Raw genomic sequence first — 16999 nt, 5'->3', positions numbered from 1 at the left:
GCCACGAAACCAAATTCCAAGAACAGTCTGTAAACATCACTGTAGCCATAACGCTCAACAAATCACTACGGGAACCCGCGACCCCTAGGAAGGCGAAACTAACCAGGACTCAGTCTGTAACAGATCAAAATTCGCGAAAACGTATAAGACAGACAGAATAACATCTAATTACTCCAACCGTATACATCCATGCCTCTTCCACCTCTTTATATTAGAATTTAAATCCCATTTGCCAAACCATCCCTACCTTTCACTTAATTACCTTTCTAAAGCTAAAAAGTAAGAGTGACAATGTGAAGAGTTCCATTCCCAAAGGGGCTCCCAAGGTACCTCTTTCCCCCCCCCCCCCACCAACTCACCTGAGATATATACGACAGGGTTCCACGGATCTTGTGGTTCATGCTCGCCTCGGAGAACTTAAGTGTTAGGTTCGATTCCTGGCGACTCCCCGGACTCAGCTCGGCCAACAGTCGCACGGAACTGGGTTCGTATCCCGGCCCGGACGCCACGGGATGGCGGACCAAACTGTACGCGTGGGATTGGGATAGGTTGACATCGATGTTCTTGAGATGCGAGACATGATGGTTGTGAAGGATGAGGAGGACGGTGATCTCCGGGTCTGATGAGGAGTCCCCTGATAGCGATACGCCACTGCCTCCTCCCTGTACCAAGTATTCCTGAGGATGACACGGGTAATCGACATTATATTGTATGTATTCCTGAGAGAAATTAAATTGAATCAGAAGAAAGGTTAATCAGAATTATTTTGTAGTTAGAAGGATGAAGGAAACGAGGATGAGACAGGGAAAAAGGGATCAGAGAGGTAGGGAGGGAGAGAGGAAAAAAAGAGGGAAGTTACTAAAATGAAAATATCAAGGATAAGAAATGAAGTGATTGAGGAAACGAGGATGAGACAGGGAAAAAGGGATCAGAGAGGTAGGGAGGGAGAGAGGAAAAAAAGAGGGAAGTTACTAAAATGAAAATACCAAGGATAAGAAATGAAGTGATTAGAGATAAGATCAAGGTGACGGAAGTAACGTAACAAAGAAGATCCAGGAACGAAGATTACAGTGGTATGTGATGAGAAGGGATGAAGATTATGTAGGAAAGAGAGGGAGTCGAATGGAAGTTGAAGGATGCAGACCAAAGAAAAGATGGGAACAATGTATAAATAAAGATTTGAGTGAGAAGGGGTTCACAACCAAGGTACCTAACTGGAAATTGTTGACTAAAAATGCCGACCCCACTTGAGTGGGAAAAGGTAAAGAAGAAGAAAGTAACACGGTACTTACCACAGACAGATCCCTGTTGCTACCCAGAGATGATAGAGAGGGAAATGAAGGCCGAGACGAGAGGAAAACCTCTTTGGAAGGCGTGGAAATGCCCTGGGGTTCTTCGTAACCCTCTTTGGATTTCCCGGGGGATTCCTCCTGATCCTGCTCTTGTTCAGATGTAGAGAGCTTCTTCTTTTTACCTGGAAGATGTAAACAGGTGTTACTTATACTTATTAAAAAAAGGTAAACTTCCAACTTTTCTAAACAAAATTCCGTCAACAAGAAGGTCTCAGATTCTCAACCCGGAGGTGCTGGATTCGAATTCCGGCCAGGGCGGAAATTTTCTAACCAAAATTTTTTTTTAAGAAGCCTGAGTGAGGTCAAATATAAACAAATAGAAAACTCACCTTTAGACTTCTTGATTTTAAGAATCGAAAAGTTCTAAACAAAAGTTTTATCAACTTTCTTGTGTAGTTCTTTTTTCCTGTTCTTTATTTGCGCCCAAACGTAACTTCAAGCTAGAAACCCGAAAAGGAGGGACACATAGAAAAATAGCGAACGTACAAATCGAGAGCCCTTGAATGGCAGGAAACGCTACACATTTGATTTTAAAAAAAGCGGACATTTTAAGAATCGAAAAGTTCTAAACAAAAGTTTTATCAACTTTCTTGTGTAGTTCTTTTTTTCCTGTTCTTTATTTGCGCCCAAACGTAACTTCAAGCTAGAAACCCGAAAAGGGACACATAGAAAAATAGCGAACGTACAAACCGAGAGCCCTTGAATGGCAGGAAACGCTCGAAGGAGAGCCGAGAGACGCAAAAGAAACAAAGCAAAGCGCAGAGAAGTTAAAGATATGAGACATTGTATTGCCAAGGATATGAAACATGGAGTACGAACCTATAAAGACAATGGGAAAAGCGAAGACAGTAACAGTGGGAAAAGCAAAGATAGCAACAAAGAAATACCCCGTAATGATCTTCCCCATGGTGAAACTATCAGCGAAGATGATGCTGACGGTGTCACGAGAAGTGATCAAGAACAAGATGACAAAACAATAACCAATCCAGACTATGTGAAAGGACGGACTAGAAGTAACAGTGGAGATAGCAATGATTCTGAACAAATAGATAAGAATGCTCTCAATGTTGACAATGGTATTGATGATGATACTACTAGAGAAATATTCAACACTCCCGAGGACATGGAAATGGACACAGAATCTGAAGAAGATATCAATGATGAACATTTTGAACCTATGAATAACACTGAGAACTGCAAGTCTGCAAATGACAGCTCCGGTATAAATATGGAAGATCCCAAAAATATGACTGAAAAGAATATGGGATCCAGTGGTAAGTAATCAAATTGTGTAATGATTGCAAAAATTACTCAGAATTCAGAATCCAATAAATCACTTCACAACAAATCAAACAAAAACGATAGGTAATCATAATACATAAGTATTTCAATCTGGTATCTGGTATGCCAGCGGACAAAAGCTTGAAATGGGAATATTTCTCAGTCAAGTTATCTGCAAAACCTTTTTATTAACCTCGATTTTCCTTGCAGTTTTCCCCGGAGCGTGCACGCCTCTTCACTATTTCATGTCGGTGGCAAACAGGATTCAAACCCAGCTCTGCAATATACCTTGTAAGCGCTGATCTAAGTCACGGGGTTTGATTCCCGCTCGAGACGAACTTTATCCTAAGTAAATAGGTAGATAAGGTTCGTTATGGAAACGAACCTTGGCTTTCTCCTATCCTTCCTTCCTTCTCTCTTCGGAACGATAAGACCTTCATTGTTCCCTTGTTACAATTCCCTCCCTTTGTGAAAACCATACAACATGTCGAACGTAAGCATTTTCATTTTAACGGTAACAACAATAAAATAACCTATCTGTCCTGTTAAAGCGGAACAAAATAACCATAAATACACAAGGTACGAGTTCAATTCTCGCCCGGGGCAAACTTTAAAGAGATAAGTTTCTTTCTCGAAACGGTTGGCTTTCTCCTATCCTCTCCTTCTCTCTCCGATTTCGGCACCATAAGATCTCTGTTACATCCCTTTCTCAAACCTCTTCGGAAAAAAAGATAAATCTTTGATTTCCTCCTGTGTCCTCAAATGGAGAAATTCTATCTATACAAGTGCAAGATGGTGCTGGATAGTGTCCGAATAAATCCTGGTGTCCCTTTAGCCCCGTTGGAGAGGATTTATGATCAACTGGGTACGTATTACTACTCGTATGTATGTGGGCTTTTTGTGCATGGAGTTAAGCCATTAGATAGGAATAGTTCCTGTCTTAAGGGGGAGAAAGGACTGGTCAGTAACATCGCCTAGTGGTTACCTTCCAGTGAAGAGTCTTATTATCATAAAATTCATAGCACCTAGTTTTAACAAGAATGCTCAGCTCAGTAATAATACTTTCCTTCCTATCATAGGTAGGATAAGGACAGTAAAAAATGTTTTCTCATCAGAAAAAACTGACTATGGCATGGTATCTTTCCTTCCAGAGGAGGCATTACAGTACACAGAGAAATCCACGCTACCACTCAATAAGAAAGAAGTTGCAAGAGAAATACTACAAACCCGAAACTACTACGCAGAGGAAAGAAAACGTCTGCTTCAAATATTCCCGGAACTCGAGCCCTTTGTGAAAACCATACAACATGTCGAACGTAAGCATTTTCATTTTAACGGTAACAACAATAAAATAACCTATCTGTCCTGTTAAAGGGGAACAAAATAACCATAAATACACAAGGTACGCAGTCCACTACATCTCTGAGGCTGGCATTCGGCTAAGGCATTTTTAAGGGAGAAAAAATATTACATTATTACATATCTAATACCCGTAAAAAAAATAAACTTCGAAATATGAGACCTTGGTTAGACTGCGGGGGTAAACTCACTTTTAAGTCCTATTCCAGCAAGATAAACAATCTTATTTGGTGGTAGTAATTATTTATGTTTTAAACTTCTCGCTTGGTTAGACTGCGGGGGTAAACTCACTTTTAAGTCCTATTCCAGCAAGATAAACAATGTGTATTCTATTTATATTCTATCTTATTTGGTGGTAGTAGTTATTTATGTTTTAAACTTCTCGTTCCAGTTGAGATGTCCAGACTTGACGGTTTCTGCCCTACAAATGATCATAATGGTGACGATGATACGCAAAGCTACAATAAAGCACAACCAGAACAATTTCCACCCAACTTGGACAAACTACAACTTATACCAGGTAACAAAAGTCAATCGAAAAGAGAAAACTTTTCTTACCTACTCAAAAAAGATGGCAATAACTTGACATTTCAATAACAGAACCCTGAGGGTTAGGTCATAGGAAATGCCTCAAGCCCGGTACACATGCTAAAACATGTCTGCCACCTTGATCCTCTGGTCTGGTCTTTCGATAGATTGTTATATGTGTATGCGATATTTGCGCAAAATTCAGGTCTTGACGAGTGAAATTTGCGCAAATATCGCGTAAGTACACACGCAACAATCTATAGAAAGACCAAGTTCAAACACCAATTTGGGAGCTCCTAATAATAAAGCATTACTGACGTCAGCTAATCAAATTTATTCCCATCCTCAAGGCGTCAGAGATCTGATTCTACAAGCACAGAAAATTCCGCGACCTGAGCAATATAATTTGTTTGAACCTACTGTTCAACCCATGGGCAATCTTGCAAAACCTCAACGAACTAGCAAAGTGCAGAACCAAAATATGAACGACCATCCGTCCCTATCCGAAAGTAAGTCTATAAGATAGCACGTACATAAAGCTCTAAACTTGGAGCTTTAAGTACGTGTTCCCCGGAGCCCCACATGACATCAACCATCTTTTCAACTGCCCGGCAAACCTTGGTGACGATGATACGCAAAGCTACAATAAAGCACAACCAGAACAATTTCCACCCAACTTGGACAAACTACAACTTATACCAGGTAACTGAGGTAACAAAAGCCAATCGAAAAGAGAAAACTTTTCTTACTCAAAAAAGATGGCAATAACTTGACATTTCAATAACAGAACCCTGAGGGTTAGGTCATAGGAAATGCCTCAAGCCCGGTACACATACTAAACCATGTCTGCCACCTTGATCCTCTGGTCTGGTCTTTCGATGTTATATGTGTATGCGATATTTGCGCAAAATTCAGGCCTTGACGAGTGAAATTTGCGCAAGTTCAAACACCAATTTGGGAGCCATGCCTGGTCTTTCGATAGATTGTTATATGTGTATGCGATATTTGCGCAAAATTCAGGTCTTGACGAGTGAAATTTGCGCAAATATCGCGTACACACGCAACGATCTATAGGAAGACCAAGTTCAAACACCAATCTGGGAGCCATGCCGTAGTGTGTACCGTGCTTTAAGAATCAACCTCATCTCGTGATTATTTACCTCCTAATAATAAAGCATTACTGACGTCAGCTAATCAAATTTATTCCCATCCTCAAGGCGTCAGAGATCTGATTCTACAAGCACAGAAAATTCCGCGACCTGAGCAATATAATTTGTTTGAACCTACTGTTCAACCCATGGGCAATCTTGCAAAACCTCAACGGACTAGCAGAGTGCAGAACCAAAATATGAACGACAATCCGTCCCTATCCGAAAGTAAGTCTATAAGATAGCACGTACCTAAAGCTCTAAACTTGGAGCTTTAAGTACGTGTTCCGGAGCCCCACATGACATCAACCATCTTTTCAACTGCCCGGCAAACCCCACCAGCCTAACACCACTTGATCATTGGACAAGTCCAACCCAGGTTGCCTCCTTCCCGGAGTTTAAGACAGAGAGGGAGTGTGGAGAGGAACAGTAGTCTGCTGGCGCTGCTACAACACCAACATCAACACCAACACCACGTTTGTTAGAGAGGTCACCAAAGGATTAAAGGGACTGCCGACCCTTGTGATAAGGTACCATATATTTATCCTATCCCTGATTTCTTCAATCCTAACAGGGCACTACAAGGAGAGCTCTTTGCCAGGATTACACACAGATGCCACACATCCCAGTAGTTATACGAATTACAAGTGTACGCTACGCCACAACACAGACAGCATGGAGACGGGGGAACATCAACAGCTGAGCGGGGATGTGCAGCTGTTTTTCCGCCAGTACGAAAACTTGTACAATACTCGACGAGACACGGACACAAGTAAGTAGATTTCAATTGGAATTTTTCTCGTGTTCATTACGAATGTTTATAACAATTTTCGTTGTGCGACCCATATACAAAACTGAAGTCAAAAAAATAATGTATGTCAAAAAAATAATGTTCAAAATATGTACACCAAGTATGGTAACAATGTTGTACTTAATTAGGGGAAAGGGTGCAATAGTCCTACATTCTGGACTCCGCACACAGGAATTGCGTTAAAAGTCCCCCCATTTCAATTTAATGTAATTAAGGGGAAAATCTTTTTATATTTACTTGTCACAATGCGAAATAAATGAATTTAAATATTTCAGATGACCCAACTGCCTGGTTGGCTCCAGAAGACACCAAAAACGTCCGAAGTCACCTAACCAGCACTAGACCCAATCCAATGGACGAACCGAATATGCTGCCCCATGAGGCAGCTCTACCAACTGCTGGCCAGGGCCCTTGTCTAACCCATGGGAGCATTAGTGGTGAAGGCACCAAATATGGGGCCAAGTGTCACCCATCCAAAGTGGTGGGACACAAATATTTCGGCCCTTGTCGGCCAGATTTGTTGAAGAGGAAAAGCAAATACTCGGCCAAGTCACTTGTCAACAAGAGGAAAATATCCAAGGACAAGAAAATTCCGTACAAAATTTTAACCAGAGGTATTCCTTGCTTTTTTTTTTTTTTTTTTAAAGAGGTTTGAAAGAGGGAAACTGTACTTAACAGCATAACAGATCTATCGTCCGAAATCGAAAGAGAGGAAGACAGGATAGGACAAAGCCAGCCGTTCCGAGAACGAACATTATCGGTTCAGGATAAGCTTGGAAGGTGGCGGCGCCTGCCTTGTAAGCGCTGATCTAAGTCACGGGGTATTGATCCCGCTCGAGACGAACTTTATCCTAAGTAAATAGGTAGATAAGGTTCGTTATGGAAACGAACCTTGGCTTTCTCCTATCCCTTCCTTCTCTCTTCGGAACGATAAGACCTTCGTTGTTCCCTTGTTACAATTCCCTTTACCACAATAAACATTTCAGGAAAAACACTGGAGGACTTCATTTACGAAACCAATCACGCCAAACCAGTGCGAGCTCTGGGCGATCCCAGCACGACCCGACGCAATGTGAACCGAAATTCCCAACACCGAACTACCTCCAGTAGTCTCAGCATTAAATACGTCTCAAATGATAGTAAATACGCTTCAAACGAGAGAAAATACGCTTCAGACGAACGTAAATACGCCCCACATGAGAGTAAATACACAGCAAATGATTCTAAATACGCTTCAAACGAGAGAAAATACGGTTCAGACGAACGTAAATACGCTTCTAGTGATAGTGAATTAGTTTCAAATGATCAATATTTATCTGACGACTACCCATATATGGAATACGATGGTTCATTCATCCCACGTGACAAATACGTCTCAAATGAGAGCCAATATGCGTTGAGAGGAAATAAATACGTCCCAAGTAAATACGCTTCAAACGATCTACAATATTTCGCTAGTGACAAATACATCGCAAATGATGAATACGACTCAAGTTCTCAGCATATACAAAGAAAATACGCCTCCATTGATCACAAACCCCATGAGAACCAATTTGCCGCTCTTTCTACAAGCCATCAGTACAAGTCCTTGTCTTGTAACAAGCTGGAAAGTAAGAAAGACCTGTTCTCAACCACATGTAAGAGGACTCTGTTCAGAATTTCCCAATCCTGTGTCAACACGAGATTGACTACCGAAAACAGCCACCAAGGTTCCAGAGGTAACGTCTTTGAAAACAATAGATTTTTTTTGGGCAGCTACATAAATCTTGAACCTCCGTTACATGGTCACGTCTCCGTTAAAATGTCAAAGTAATTTATGGTTTCTAAAAAATTGCCAAAATTTAAGCTCCACCTAAATTCAATTTTTTAGGGCTGTCTCTCAAATTTGTACCTCTCTAAATCAATTTATGATCTTTAAAATTGCGATATCCAATCAAATATGACGGTAAGAGTAAGAAATTATTATTGTTATTACCTATTATTTTTATTGAAAATCCAATCAGTTTAACGAAGAAATTATAATTGAATTTCCAGGGGTCCAAACAAAATGCCTCGCTTCCACAAGTGAGCACTGCCCGAGGTCGGAAGAAGCAGAAAGACATTCCAATCGAACACAGAGCAGAGAACATTGTGCTGAACAGGAAATATACGAGTACTGTCCTCAGAATAACTACAGCAAAGGTAAATGTGTTAGGAAAAGCCATGTAGAAAAGAAACGAAAGTTCAAATTAAATTAAATTGATCCCAAGGGCAAGGAAAACCTAGACCCTTGACAAATGGAGTGTGCCTGAAGGCATGTGATTTGTTCCAATCCACTCAACCCCGTTATAGTTATAGCTGTTATAAGTAAGTGTAACCAAAGAACTCTAAGAAAGATCCTAAGATTTCCGAGTTCTTTTATCATGTTTAGATTGATTATTTTTTAACAGCCCCATTTTTACTCTTTTCCAACAATAGATTTGTTTATTTAATCAAGTGAATTTGTTTATCTTCTTATTTTAGTATTCGACTTTTTTTTTTCATGGCAGTTCGACGCACCTCCAACAAGATCAACAAGGACGTCACCCTAGACTGGCTGTTCCGATTTAAAACACACAAGTCTGGAAGCCGTACCGATTCCTCAGGCAAAACTGAGTCTCATCACTACTCACATAGCATTCAAGATCCGCCGAAATCACACCCCTACCCTACCACTCAGACATTACAGGTTGGTACCTAGCTTGGTTGCTTAGGCCAGCCACTCACTATCAGGTATCAGGTAGACCTGACAGGCGGACCTTTTCAGCCGTAAATGTCAGGTCTACCTGATAGTGAGTGGCTGGCCTTAGCAGTCGATATTTCACTTGGTAATGTAAATGAGATCGCGGGTTCAAATCCCATTCAAGTCATGGTATTTTATTTCCAAGTGTTTAAAAAATACGATAGCTTGGAACTAGCCTAGTTAGCTAGGAAGGTGGCCTGCCTTGTAAGCGTTAGGTCGTGGGTTCGATTATTCAGCTTAACTCATAGTCAAAAAGTGAGCCTGAGGTGTAGGGGCAAAAAGCTCTAAGCCTGAGGTGTAGGGGCAAAGATGGGTTAAGCTTGTACGAATCTACATGGGTTCAATTCTCGCCCGGGGCAAACTTTAAAGAGATAAGTTTCTTTCTCGAAACGGTTGGCTTTCTCCTATCCTCTCCTTCTCTCTCCGGTTTCGACACCATAAGATCTCTGTTACATCCCTTTCTCAAAACTCTTCGGAAAAAAAGATAAATCTTTGATTTCGTTCGTTCACGTTCCAGTCTCATCATACAACGTTACTATCCCAGCTGACGACCGTGCATCACTCCCGACGTACTACCTCGCACAACTCGCTGCACAAAAGCGACAAAATGAAGCGCGCCCTCAATCTCGCCTATTCCAGCGAAACTCTGGACAAGGGTTTCAATTTCGTCTCAGTCCGCGAAACGCTGAAGCGATTTCGAATCTACCGACATCGGAGCCGAGGCGAGAAGAAAACAGATCAGCAGATCAGCGTAGAGCTTATGCTGACGCGACTGCGCCCTGGTGATGTGTTCAAGTACAATATCAATCATTACGTGTGAGTCAGCAGGGGCAATATGAGGAGTAAATGGGGACGAGAAGGTAGAACTGAATATAACAGCTTTACGTGTAAATCGTGCATGGACCAGCACGACTTAGCACCCCGAGATATTTCCATTTTGTTGTTGTTAGCTAATGTCAAGAATTGACCATTGCGCCATTTTCTTGATTTTCTATTGTTCTTTCTCTTTTTTGAGTAAGTTGAAATCCTAATCAGATACGGAGCGTAATTTTGAATTATCCAAAACGCAGCGATGACAATCAAAAGAATATTCAAATCTATTTATCCAACACCTCTACCAATTCTTCAGAACTCACCTCAATAGATACGAAAGTCTCATCTTTATTGCAATTCTTTCTCAGGCCTACTCACACTATCAGGTAGACCTGACAGGTACGGCTGATCAGGTCCGCCTGTCAGGTCTACCTGATTCCTGATGAGCACACACACCATCAGGTAGAACTGACTCTATCATTAATTAGACTTACTTTATCATGAACACTCGTTGCTATCTTGAAAGCTCAGAAGAGGTTGGGAGAATGACTCTATCAGGTAAACATCTCGCCTATTCCAGCGAAACTCTGGACAAGGGTTTCAATTTCGTCTCAGTCCGCGAAACGCTGAAGCGATTTCGAATCTACCGACACCGAAGCCGAGGCGAGAAGAAAACAGATCAGCAGATCAGCGTAGAGCTTATGCTAACGCGACTGCGTCCTGGTGATGTGTTCAAGTACAATATCAATCATTACGTGTGAGTCAGCAGGGGCAATATGAGGAGTAAATGGGGACGAGAAGGTAGAACTGAATATAACAGCTTTACGTGTAAATCGTGCTTGGACCAGCACGACTTAGCACCCCGAGATATTTCCATTATGTTGTTGTTAGCTAATGTCAAGAATTGACCATTGGGCCATTTTCTTGATTTTCTATTGTTCTTTCTCTTTTTTGAGTAAGTTGAAATCCTAATCAGATACGTCAATTTCGTCTCAGTCCGCGAAACGCTGAAGCGATTTCGAATCTACCGACATCGGAGCCGAGGCGAGAAGAAAACAGATCAGCAGATTAGCGTGGAGCTTATGCTGACGCGACTGCGCCCTGGTGATGTGTTCAAGTACAATATCAATCATTACGTATGAGTCAGCAGGGGGCAATATGAGGAGTAAATGGGGATGAGAAGGTAGAACTGAATATAACAGCTTTACGTGTAAATCGTGCATGGACCAGCACGACTTAGCACCCCGAGATATTTCCATTATGTTGTTGTTAGCTAATTTCAAGAATTGACCATTGGGCCATTTTCTTGATTTTCTATTGTTCTTTCTCTTTTTTGAGTAAGTTGAAATTGTAATCAGATACAGAGCGTAATTTTGAATTATCCAAAACGAAGAAGGCATAAAAACATAGTAAGCAGCGATGACAATCAAAAGAATATTCAAATGTAAATACCTCTACCAATTCTTCAGAACTCACCTCAATAGATACAAAAGTTTCATCTTTATAGCAATTCTTTCTCAGGCCTACTCACTATCAGGTAGACGTAGACCTGACAGGTACGGCTGATCAGGTCCGCTTGTCAGGTCTGCCTAATACTTGATGAGCACACACACCATCAGGTAGAACTGACTCTATCATTAATTAGACTTACTTTATCATGAACACTCGTTGCTATCTTGAAAGCCCAGAAGAGGTTGGGAGAATGACTCTATCAGGTAAACCTGACACCTGTCCTTATTTTTTGTAGGTACTGGGAAAAATCGGAAAATCCCGAAATTCCAAACCGTTCCCGAGATTTTGACGTTTTTTTAGTTCCCCATAAGAAATACATAGGAAAAATCGGAAAATCCCGAAATTCCAAACCGTTCCCCAGATATTGACGTTTTTTAAGTTCCCCATAAGAAATACACAGGGAACAAGAAACTTTTCCTACGTTTAATATTTTGCTCTCGCTTTTAGTTTTCAGTTTTCATTTCTTCGAGACAAGACTCAGGGACGGCCCGAGATATTGACGTTTTTTAGCCCCCCCATAAGAAATACACGGGGAACAGAGTTTGAGGCCAGCAAAACTTTTCCTACGTTTAATATTTTTGCTCTCGCTTTTAGTTTTCAGTTTTCATTTCTTCGAGACAAGACTCAGGGACGATATTAGTTTTCAGGGGCGAAGCCAGGGGAGCGCGAAGCGCGATCAACCGTAAACAAGGGAGCGCGAAGCGCGACCCCATGCACAACTCCGCGAAGCCCGGGAGCGGCAGCGCGACCGTAAACGCGACCCTATGCATAACCCCGCGAAGCCCCCGGGAGCGCGCAGCGCGACGTAAACAAGAGGAGTCGCGAAGCGACCACAAGGGAGCGCGAAGCGCGACCCCATGCACAACCCCGCGAAGCCCCGGGAGCGCGCAGCGCGACCGTAAACGAAGGAGCGCGAAGCGCGACCCCCAAGTTTTCATGGAAAAATCGGAAAATCCCGAAATTCCAAACCGTTCCCCAGATATTGACGTTTTTTAAGTTCCCCATAAGAAATACACAGGGAACAAGAAACTTTTCCTACGTTTAATATTTTGCTCTCGCTTTTAGTTTTCAGTTTTCATTTCTTCGAGACAAGACTCAGGGACGGTTCAGGGGCGAAGCCAAGGGAGCGCGAAGCGCGACCTCATGCACACCCCGCGAAGCCCCGGGAGCGCGCAGCGCGACCCCATGCATAACCCGGCGAAGCTGTACCTGAAATAATCAAGGTTATCAATCAATTGAACTCGGTTGGTCCAGTGGTAACGCGCTTGCTTACCATGCAGAAGGTTCCGGGTTCGAATTCCACCATCGACAAAAAATTGTACTCGTTTTTCGACTGCAAATATTTGAACGGTTTACTTTCTGGTGTTCTCGTGTTGACAAGGCACCTAAATGGGAAGTATTGTGTCTCTTCTCACCCATTTGATGAGAGGCATACTACGGGATAGGCATGCTAGACGCAGACCACATGCGTCTAATCTCTAATATAGCAGTTGTTTCATTGCTATGAAATAAAAACGGCGGTGAAACACTTATCTTAAAAAAAGTATGCTTAACACAATGAAAATTCCTTTATTAATTACTCATTTATTTTGATTGACCACTCACCACTCGAAGTTGGTGATGTACTGGTAGTTGTTCTGAGAGCAAATGTCGATCACTTTGGACAGCAGTTCATCTCGATACATGGTGCCTTCTGCTTTGTCCATATGAACCATCAACTTCTTCACTATCTCCATCAGAGTTTTCTTGGATACCTAGAGACAAGATTATAATGTTAATTTAAAACAGTAGAGAGATCTGCAATTTCAATTTTCATTTATTTGGTATGATAAATAGGTAGGTTCACACAATACATAATAATGGGTTTTACGAGACTGCATCCTTTGAAACTTTTGATGAGTTCCTCCGGCAAAGACTTTCCCCAGGATATCCAAATGAGCAAAATAGCCTGAGAATCAGAAGCAAACTCCCTCTTTCCCAATAATTTTCTTTTTCTTGTGGTGCACTATGCGATTATCCCTCACGGATGGGTGCAATAGTATTACATACTGGACTCCGCATATAGGAGTTTCGTCAGAAAATACCACCATTTCAATGTAATCTAATCCCTTACGTATGTTGGAGATCAGCTTGGTAAGTTTGATTTTGTTTACAGCTATGCGGAACAATTCAATATTCTATAAGTAAGCACCTACCTACAGAGCAAGAATTTGAGGAAATATTTTGTGAAATTTTACTAAAGCTTACCATTCCATAGAGCAGATCCAAGGCTCGCAGTCGTATACTTTCATCCTTATCATCCAGACATTGCATGATAAGATCCCGGTGACTTTGCACAGACTTGGGATGAGTCTTCAATATTTTCGACATGGCCAGCAATCCCAGGTATTTCACTGAAACAAACAACACACTCCGTAAGAGGACGGGATAGAAACCCAGCAGAACCGAGAACGAACATTATCGTATCAAAGCAATAGTCCTGAACAAAAAATGGACGCGGCACACAAGGGATCAAGGAGGGACTGCCTTAACTTTCTTTTAAGTCAGCTCCCATGGCGTAGTGGTCACTGCGCTCGCCTTGCACGCGGGAGACCCGGGTTCGATTCCCGGCGGGGTCAAGAAATTTGTATCATCCAAATGATTGATTCCGTGACTGGCTGTTGCGGGGCCCACTCAGCCTCGTGAGGAAAATGAGTAGCTATGACATATAAATGCGCATAGCGACCGGTGCCAGCATGGTAGGTAAACATTGGATTTTAGGATTATTGAGATATTGGGAAAATCCTACAATGCTGCAGTGAGCACCAAAGTTGTGACATAATAACACAAAAAAACTGCATTTACATTTTTAACTTTCTTTTAATTGGCAGGTGGTTCTCCTGGAGGAGCTCATCCACCCAACCAAGAGGCCCAATCAATTAGTTTATGATCTCATTAGGTATATCAAGTTCAAAATAATTTCTTTATTCTACAAGTGTGAACTCACAATTTTGATCGAATCTTCAATGAGGATGCGTAGCTTCTGCACACACACAACTGGATAGACGCACTGTGGTTGGGCATCCGGGACGAGAATTTGATATTAAAACTGAAAAAGAAAAACAGACACATGGTTAATATTTTATGCCGTTTTCATACCTCGAAAAATGGCCTCATCCAAGTCCTTTACATTCTGTAAACAACAACACACTACCCTCCGGTGGCATGGAAGTCAAGACGGCCCTCACCTGGTAAAAACGATAGGCGTGGTTCAATCAGAGCTGAGTCAGGGATTTGGTATTCCTCATTAATTGATCATTGACCACCATAATTCAGAGGCTCTAAGGCTAGATGGTAGATAAAAAACTGCTTTAAACTTGGCCAAGTGGTTACCTTCCCAATCCAAAATCCACTAAGCGAATTTCCATCATAACATTTCTTCATGTAATTCCATATTCACACTCATCCTCTACTAGTCCGAGAAATCCCCCTTGAGTATAAATAAAGGCACTTACCAGCTATCACGCCGTATTTATACATTCGTATAGGAGCGGACATAGCCGGAAGTGCTGAACCAATGAAAAACAAACCAAGTCAATACATTGCGGACTCGATGCTTTAATTTAAAGTTAAGATATGGTAGTATAAACTCCAATACAACGGAGATGGCGATACAACAATGAAGACATTTTGGAGCTCCTATCCGAATATTCATCAAACATCATCTAATAAGTAAAATTAATTTAAAAAAAAAAAAAAAAAAAAAAAAAAAACTGCTAAACAGTCGAGTTTTTTCCCCATTTTTATTATTATTATTTTCGTATGATTTCAGATTAAGAATAATGAAGGGCCTAGAAGAGAGTAAACTATTTTTTGCCTAAAGAAGAAACAAAGCTAAAAATTTACAGAGGCCTAACTAAAAGGGGAAGAAAGCAAAAGCAGGTCTATTAAGAAGAAAAGCTAACTACTAGGTTTCTGTTTGCTAAATTCAGGTGCGCTAGTGGCCACTACCTAGTAACATTTTAAACAGTCACAAACTAATGATGAAATATTCCAAGGGAAATTCATCTCTACTACAACAATACTTGTGTGTGTTTTTTTTTTTTTTTTTTTTTTTTTTTTGTACTTAAACTTAAGAATATTACTGAAGATAAAAAGTACACAGATCGATAGGAAACAGGAGGTTAGACAGGAAACAGAGTTTTCTACTCGCGTCTCAGCTGATTTGCTAAAATGAGTTGGAACACTAGCGTTGCTCATAGATTTTAAGCTGTCAACCAACGTTTAGGGCTGTTTGGGCCCCTACACCTAAGCCCCAGAGTGCGGTTAACAGGCGTGTGTGTGACACCCGAGGCAGGAATAAAGCAACAAGAGATAGAATATAATTAGCCCTTGTTTATCCTGCCGCTGAAGCAAGGGGGAACCAAAGTGCCGTTGCCCTGGCATCGTGCCAGCTAAACAAGGTCTCTGCTACTTAAACTATCAGAAATAAAACGGCGGTCGGGATTTACGGCTAGGATGTATGTTGACAGGATGAAAAGCAGAGTATTCCAAGGAAAATCAAAGGAACCAGAACATGGAGGGAGACTACAAAACTACAAACTGTGTATCAAACTTGGTCTAGGGGTTTATGAGTTTTTACCGGAGGCGGGGTTCTAATGGGGTCAAAGCGCCAACTGAAAGAAGGAAAACCCACAAAACTCAGAATTTATGTAGCCAAGTGTCCCCTTCATTAATCTAGCAAACTGCTTTTGGTTTCGATAGTATTTTGAAGGAATTTAGAGCGGTGTGTACTAGTTACTAGCTTAAGTGATCCTCCAAGGTCATATATTTACGAAAAATCGACCTGTTTGAATCATTTTTAGTAACAGATGCAGGCCAAAATTTTAGAAGTCATTGACCTCGGTTGAGTATTGATCCTACTAGACTACTAGGCTTTGTGGGCAAGTTGGAAGAGAAAACTTATGTAGAGTATTATAGTAAATAGGATGATTAGAACTTCAATTATTTTATTCTTTCCTTCTCACAGATTCTTTAAAACTCCTCTAACGAGGCAGAAATCGGATAAAAAAAAAAAGATCCTCGGTAAAATCCTGAAACAAAAAGAGTTTGGCCCGTGTTTATACTACAGTTGGGAAGGCACACTTGTACTGGTGATAGGAGATACCAACCTCAGGATTGTTCTATCAGGGAGGCTTGAGATAGCTATCGTAGTCGTGGTTTCTTAGGTAAGCATCCAACTTGGAAATACGATACACCAGTCAAAATCTTCAATCATGTAAGTTTATGTCGCTTTGTCGTGCAAGTCGAAAATTTTGATACTTCTCAAACATATGTATTATCCTCACACACTAAGGCCACGTTATGCTTAGTATACATTATTTTGCATAGTAGTTCTTAGTACTGTGTAATCTTTCATTGTATATAAAATCAACTAACACTTAATGATTATATA

The 16999-nt window shown here is 41.2% G+C and overlaps 4 protein-coding genes across 5 annotated transcripts in view; 2 read left to right on the top strand and 2 right to left on the bottom strand.

The window, feature by feature from the left end:
• The window catches only part of LOC103520757, a gene marked incomplete at its 3' end in the record, with an annotated part of 10528 nt that extends 8629 nt beyond the window's left edge, over window positions 1–1899 (bottom strand). Inside the window, exons 1-4 of the mRNA XM_008485858.1 lie at window positions 1894–1899; window positions 1682–1715; window positions 1293–1474; window positions 360–677 (exon numbers count right to left, since the gene is read on the bottom strand). Coding sequence (XP_008484080.1) covers window positions 360–677; window positions 1293–1474; window positions 1682–1715; window positions 1894–1899 — 540 coding nt within the window. The remainder of the gene's footprint in view (window positions 1–359; window positions 678–1292; window positions 1475–1681; window positions 1716–1893) is intronic.
• Window positions 1877–2935, top strand: LOC103520756. Its single transcript, XM_008485857.2, has 2 exons — window positions 1877–2626; window positions 2844–2935. Exons 1-2 carry the CDS (start codon window positions 2056–2058, stop codon window positions 2933–2935), a joined length of 663 nt encoding a protein of 220 aa, XP_008484079.1. The 5' UTR covers window positions 1877–2055.
• Window positions 2936–3388: 453 nt separating this feature from the next.
• LOC103520754 lies at window positions 3389–10894 on the top strand. 2 transcript variants are annotated; one of them, XM_026831749.1, is made up of 11 exons: window positions 3389–3498; window positions 3785–3949; window positions 4384–4512; window positions 4871–5029; window positions 6243–6440; window positions 6755–7093; window positions 7466–8197; window positions 8514–8660; window positions 9008–9186; window positions 9758–9863; window positions 10618–10894. In XM_026831749.1, the coding sequence occupies exons 1-11, from the start codon at window positions 3396–3398 to the stop codon at window positions 10812–10814; spliced, it is 2454 nt and encodes an 817-aa protein (XP_026687550.1). In that variant the 5' UTR covers window positions 3389–3395; the 3' UTR covers window positions 10815–10894. The 2 variants fall into 2 exon arrangements, with proteins under 2 accessions (XP_026687550.1, XP_008484077.2); XM_008485855.2 differs by lacking the exon at window positions 10618–10894 and having other exon boundaries at window positions 9758–10160.
• A 2272-nt stretch (window positions 10895–13166) lies between these two features.
• LOC103520755 (AP-3 complex subunit delta-1-like) overlaps window positions 13167–16999 on the bottom strand; it is a gene marked incomplete at its 5' end in the record, with an annotated part of 10116 nt that continues 6283 nt past the window's right edge. Inside the window, 2 exons of the mRNA XM_008485856.1 lie at window positions 13167–13319; window positions 13813–13958. Of these exons, the coding sequence (XP_008484078.1) occupies window positions 13167–13319; window positions 13813–13958 (299 nt within the window). The remainder of the gene's footprint in view (window positions 13320–13812; window positions 13959–16999) is intronic.

This window comes from Diaphorina citri, unplaced genomic scaffold (assembly GCF_000475195.1).
Source record: "Diaphorina citri unplaced genomic scaffold, Diaci psyllid genome assembly version 1.1 scaffold4039, whole genome shotgun sequence".
NCBI classification, from domain to species: Eukaryota; Metazoa; Arthropoda; class Insecta; order Hemiptera; family Psyllidae; genus Diaphorina; species Diaphorina citri.
This window is presented reverse-complemented; position numbering and strand designations above follow the sequence as displayed.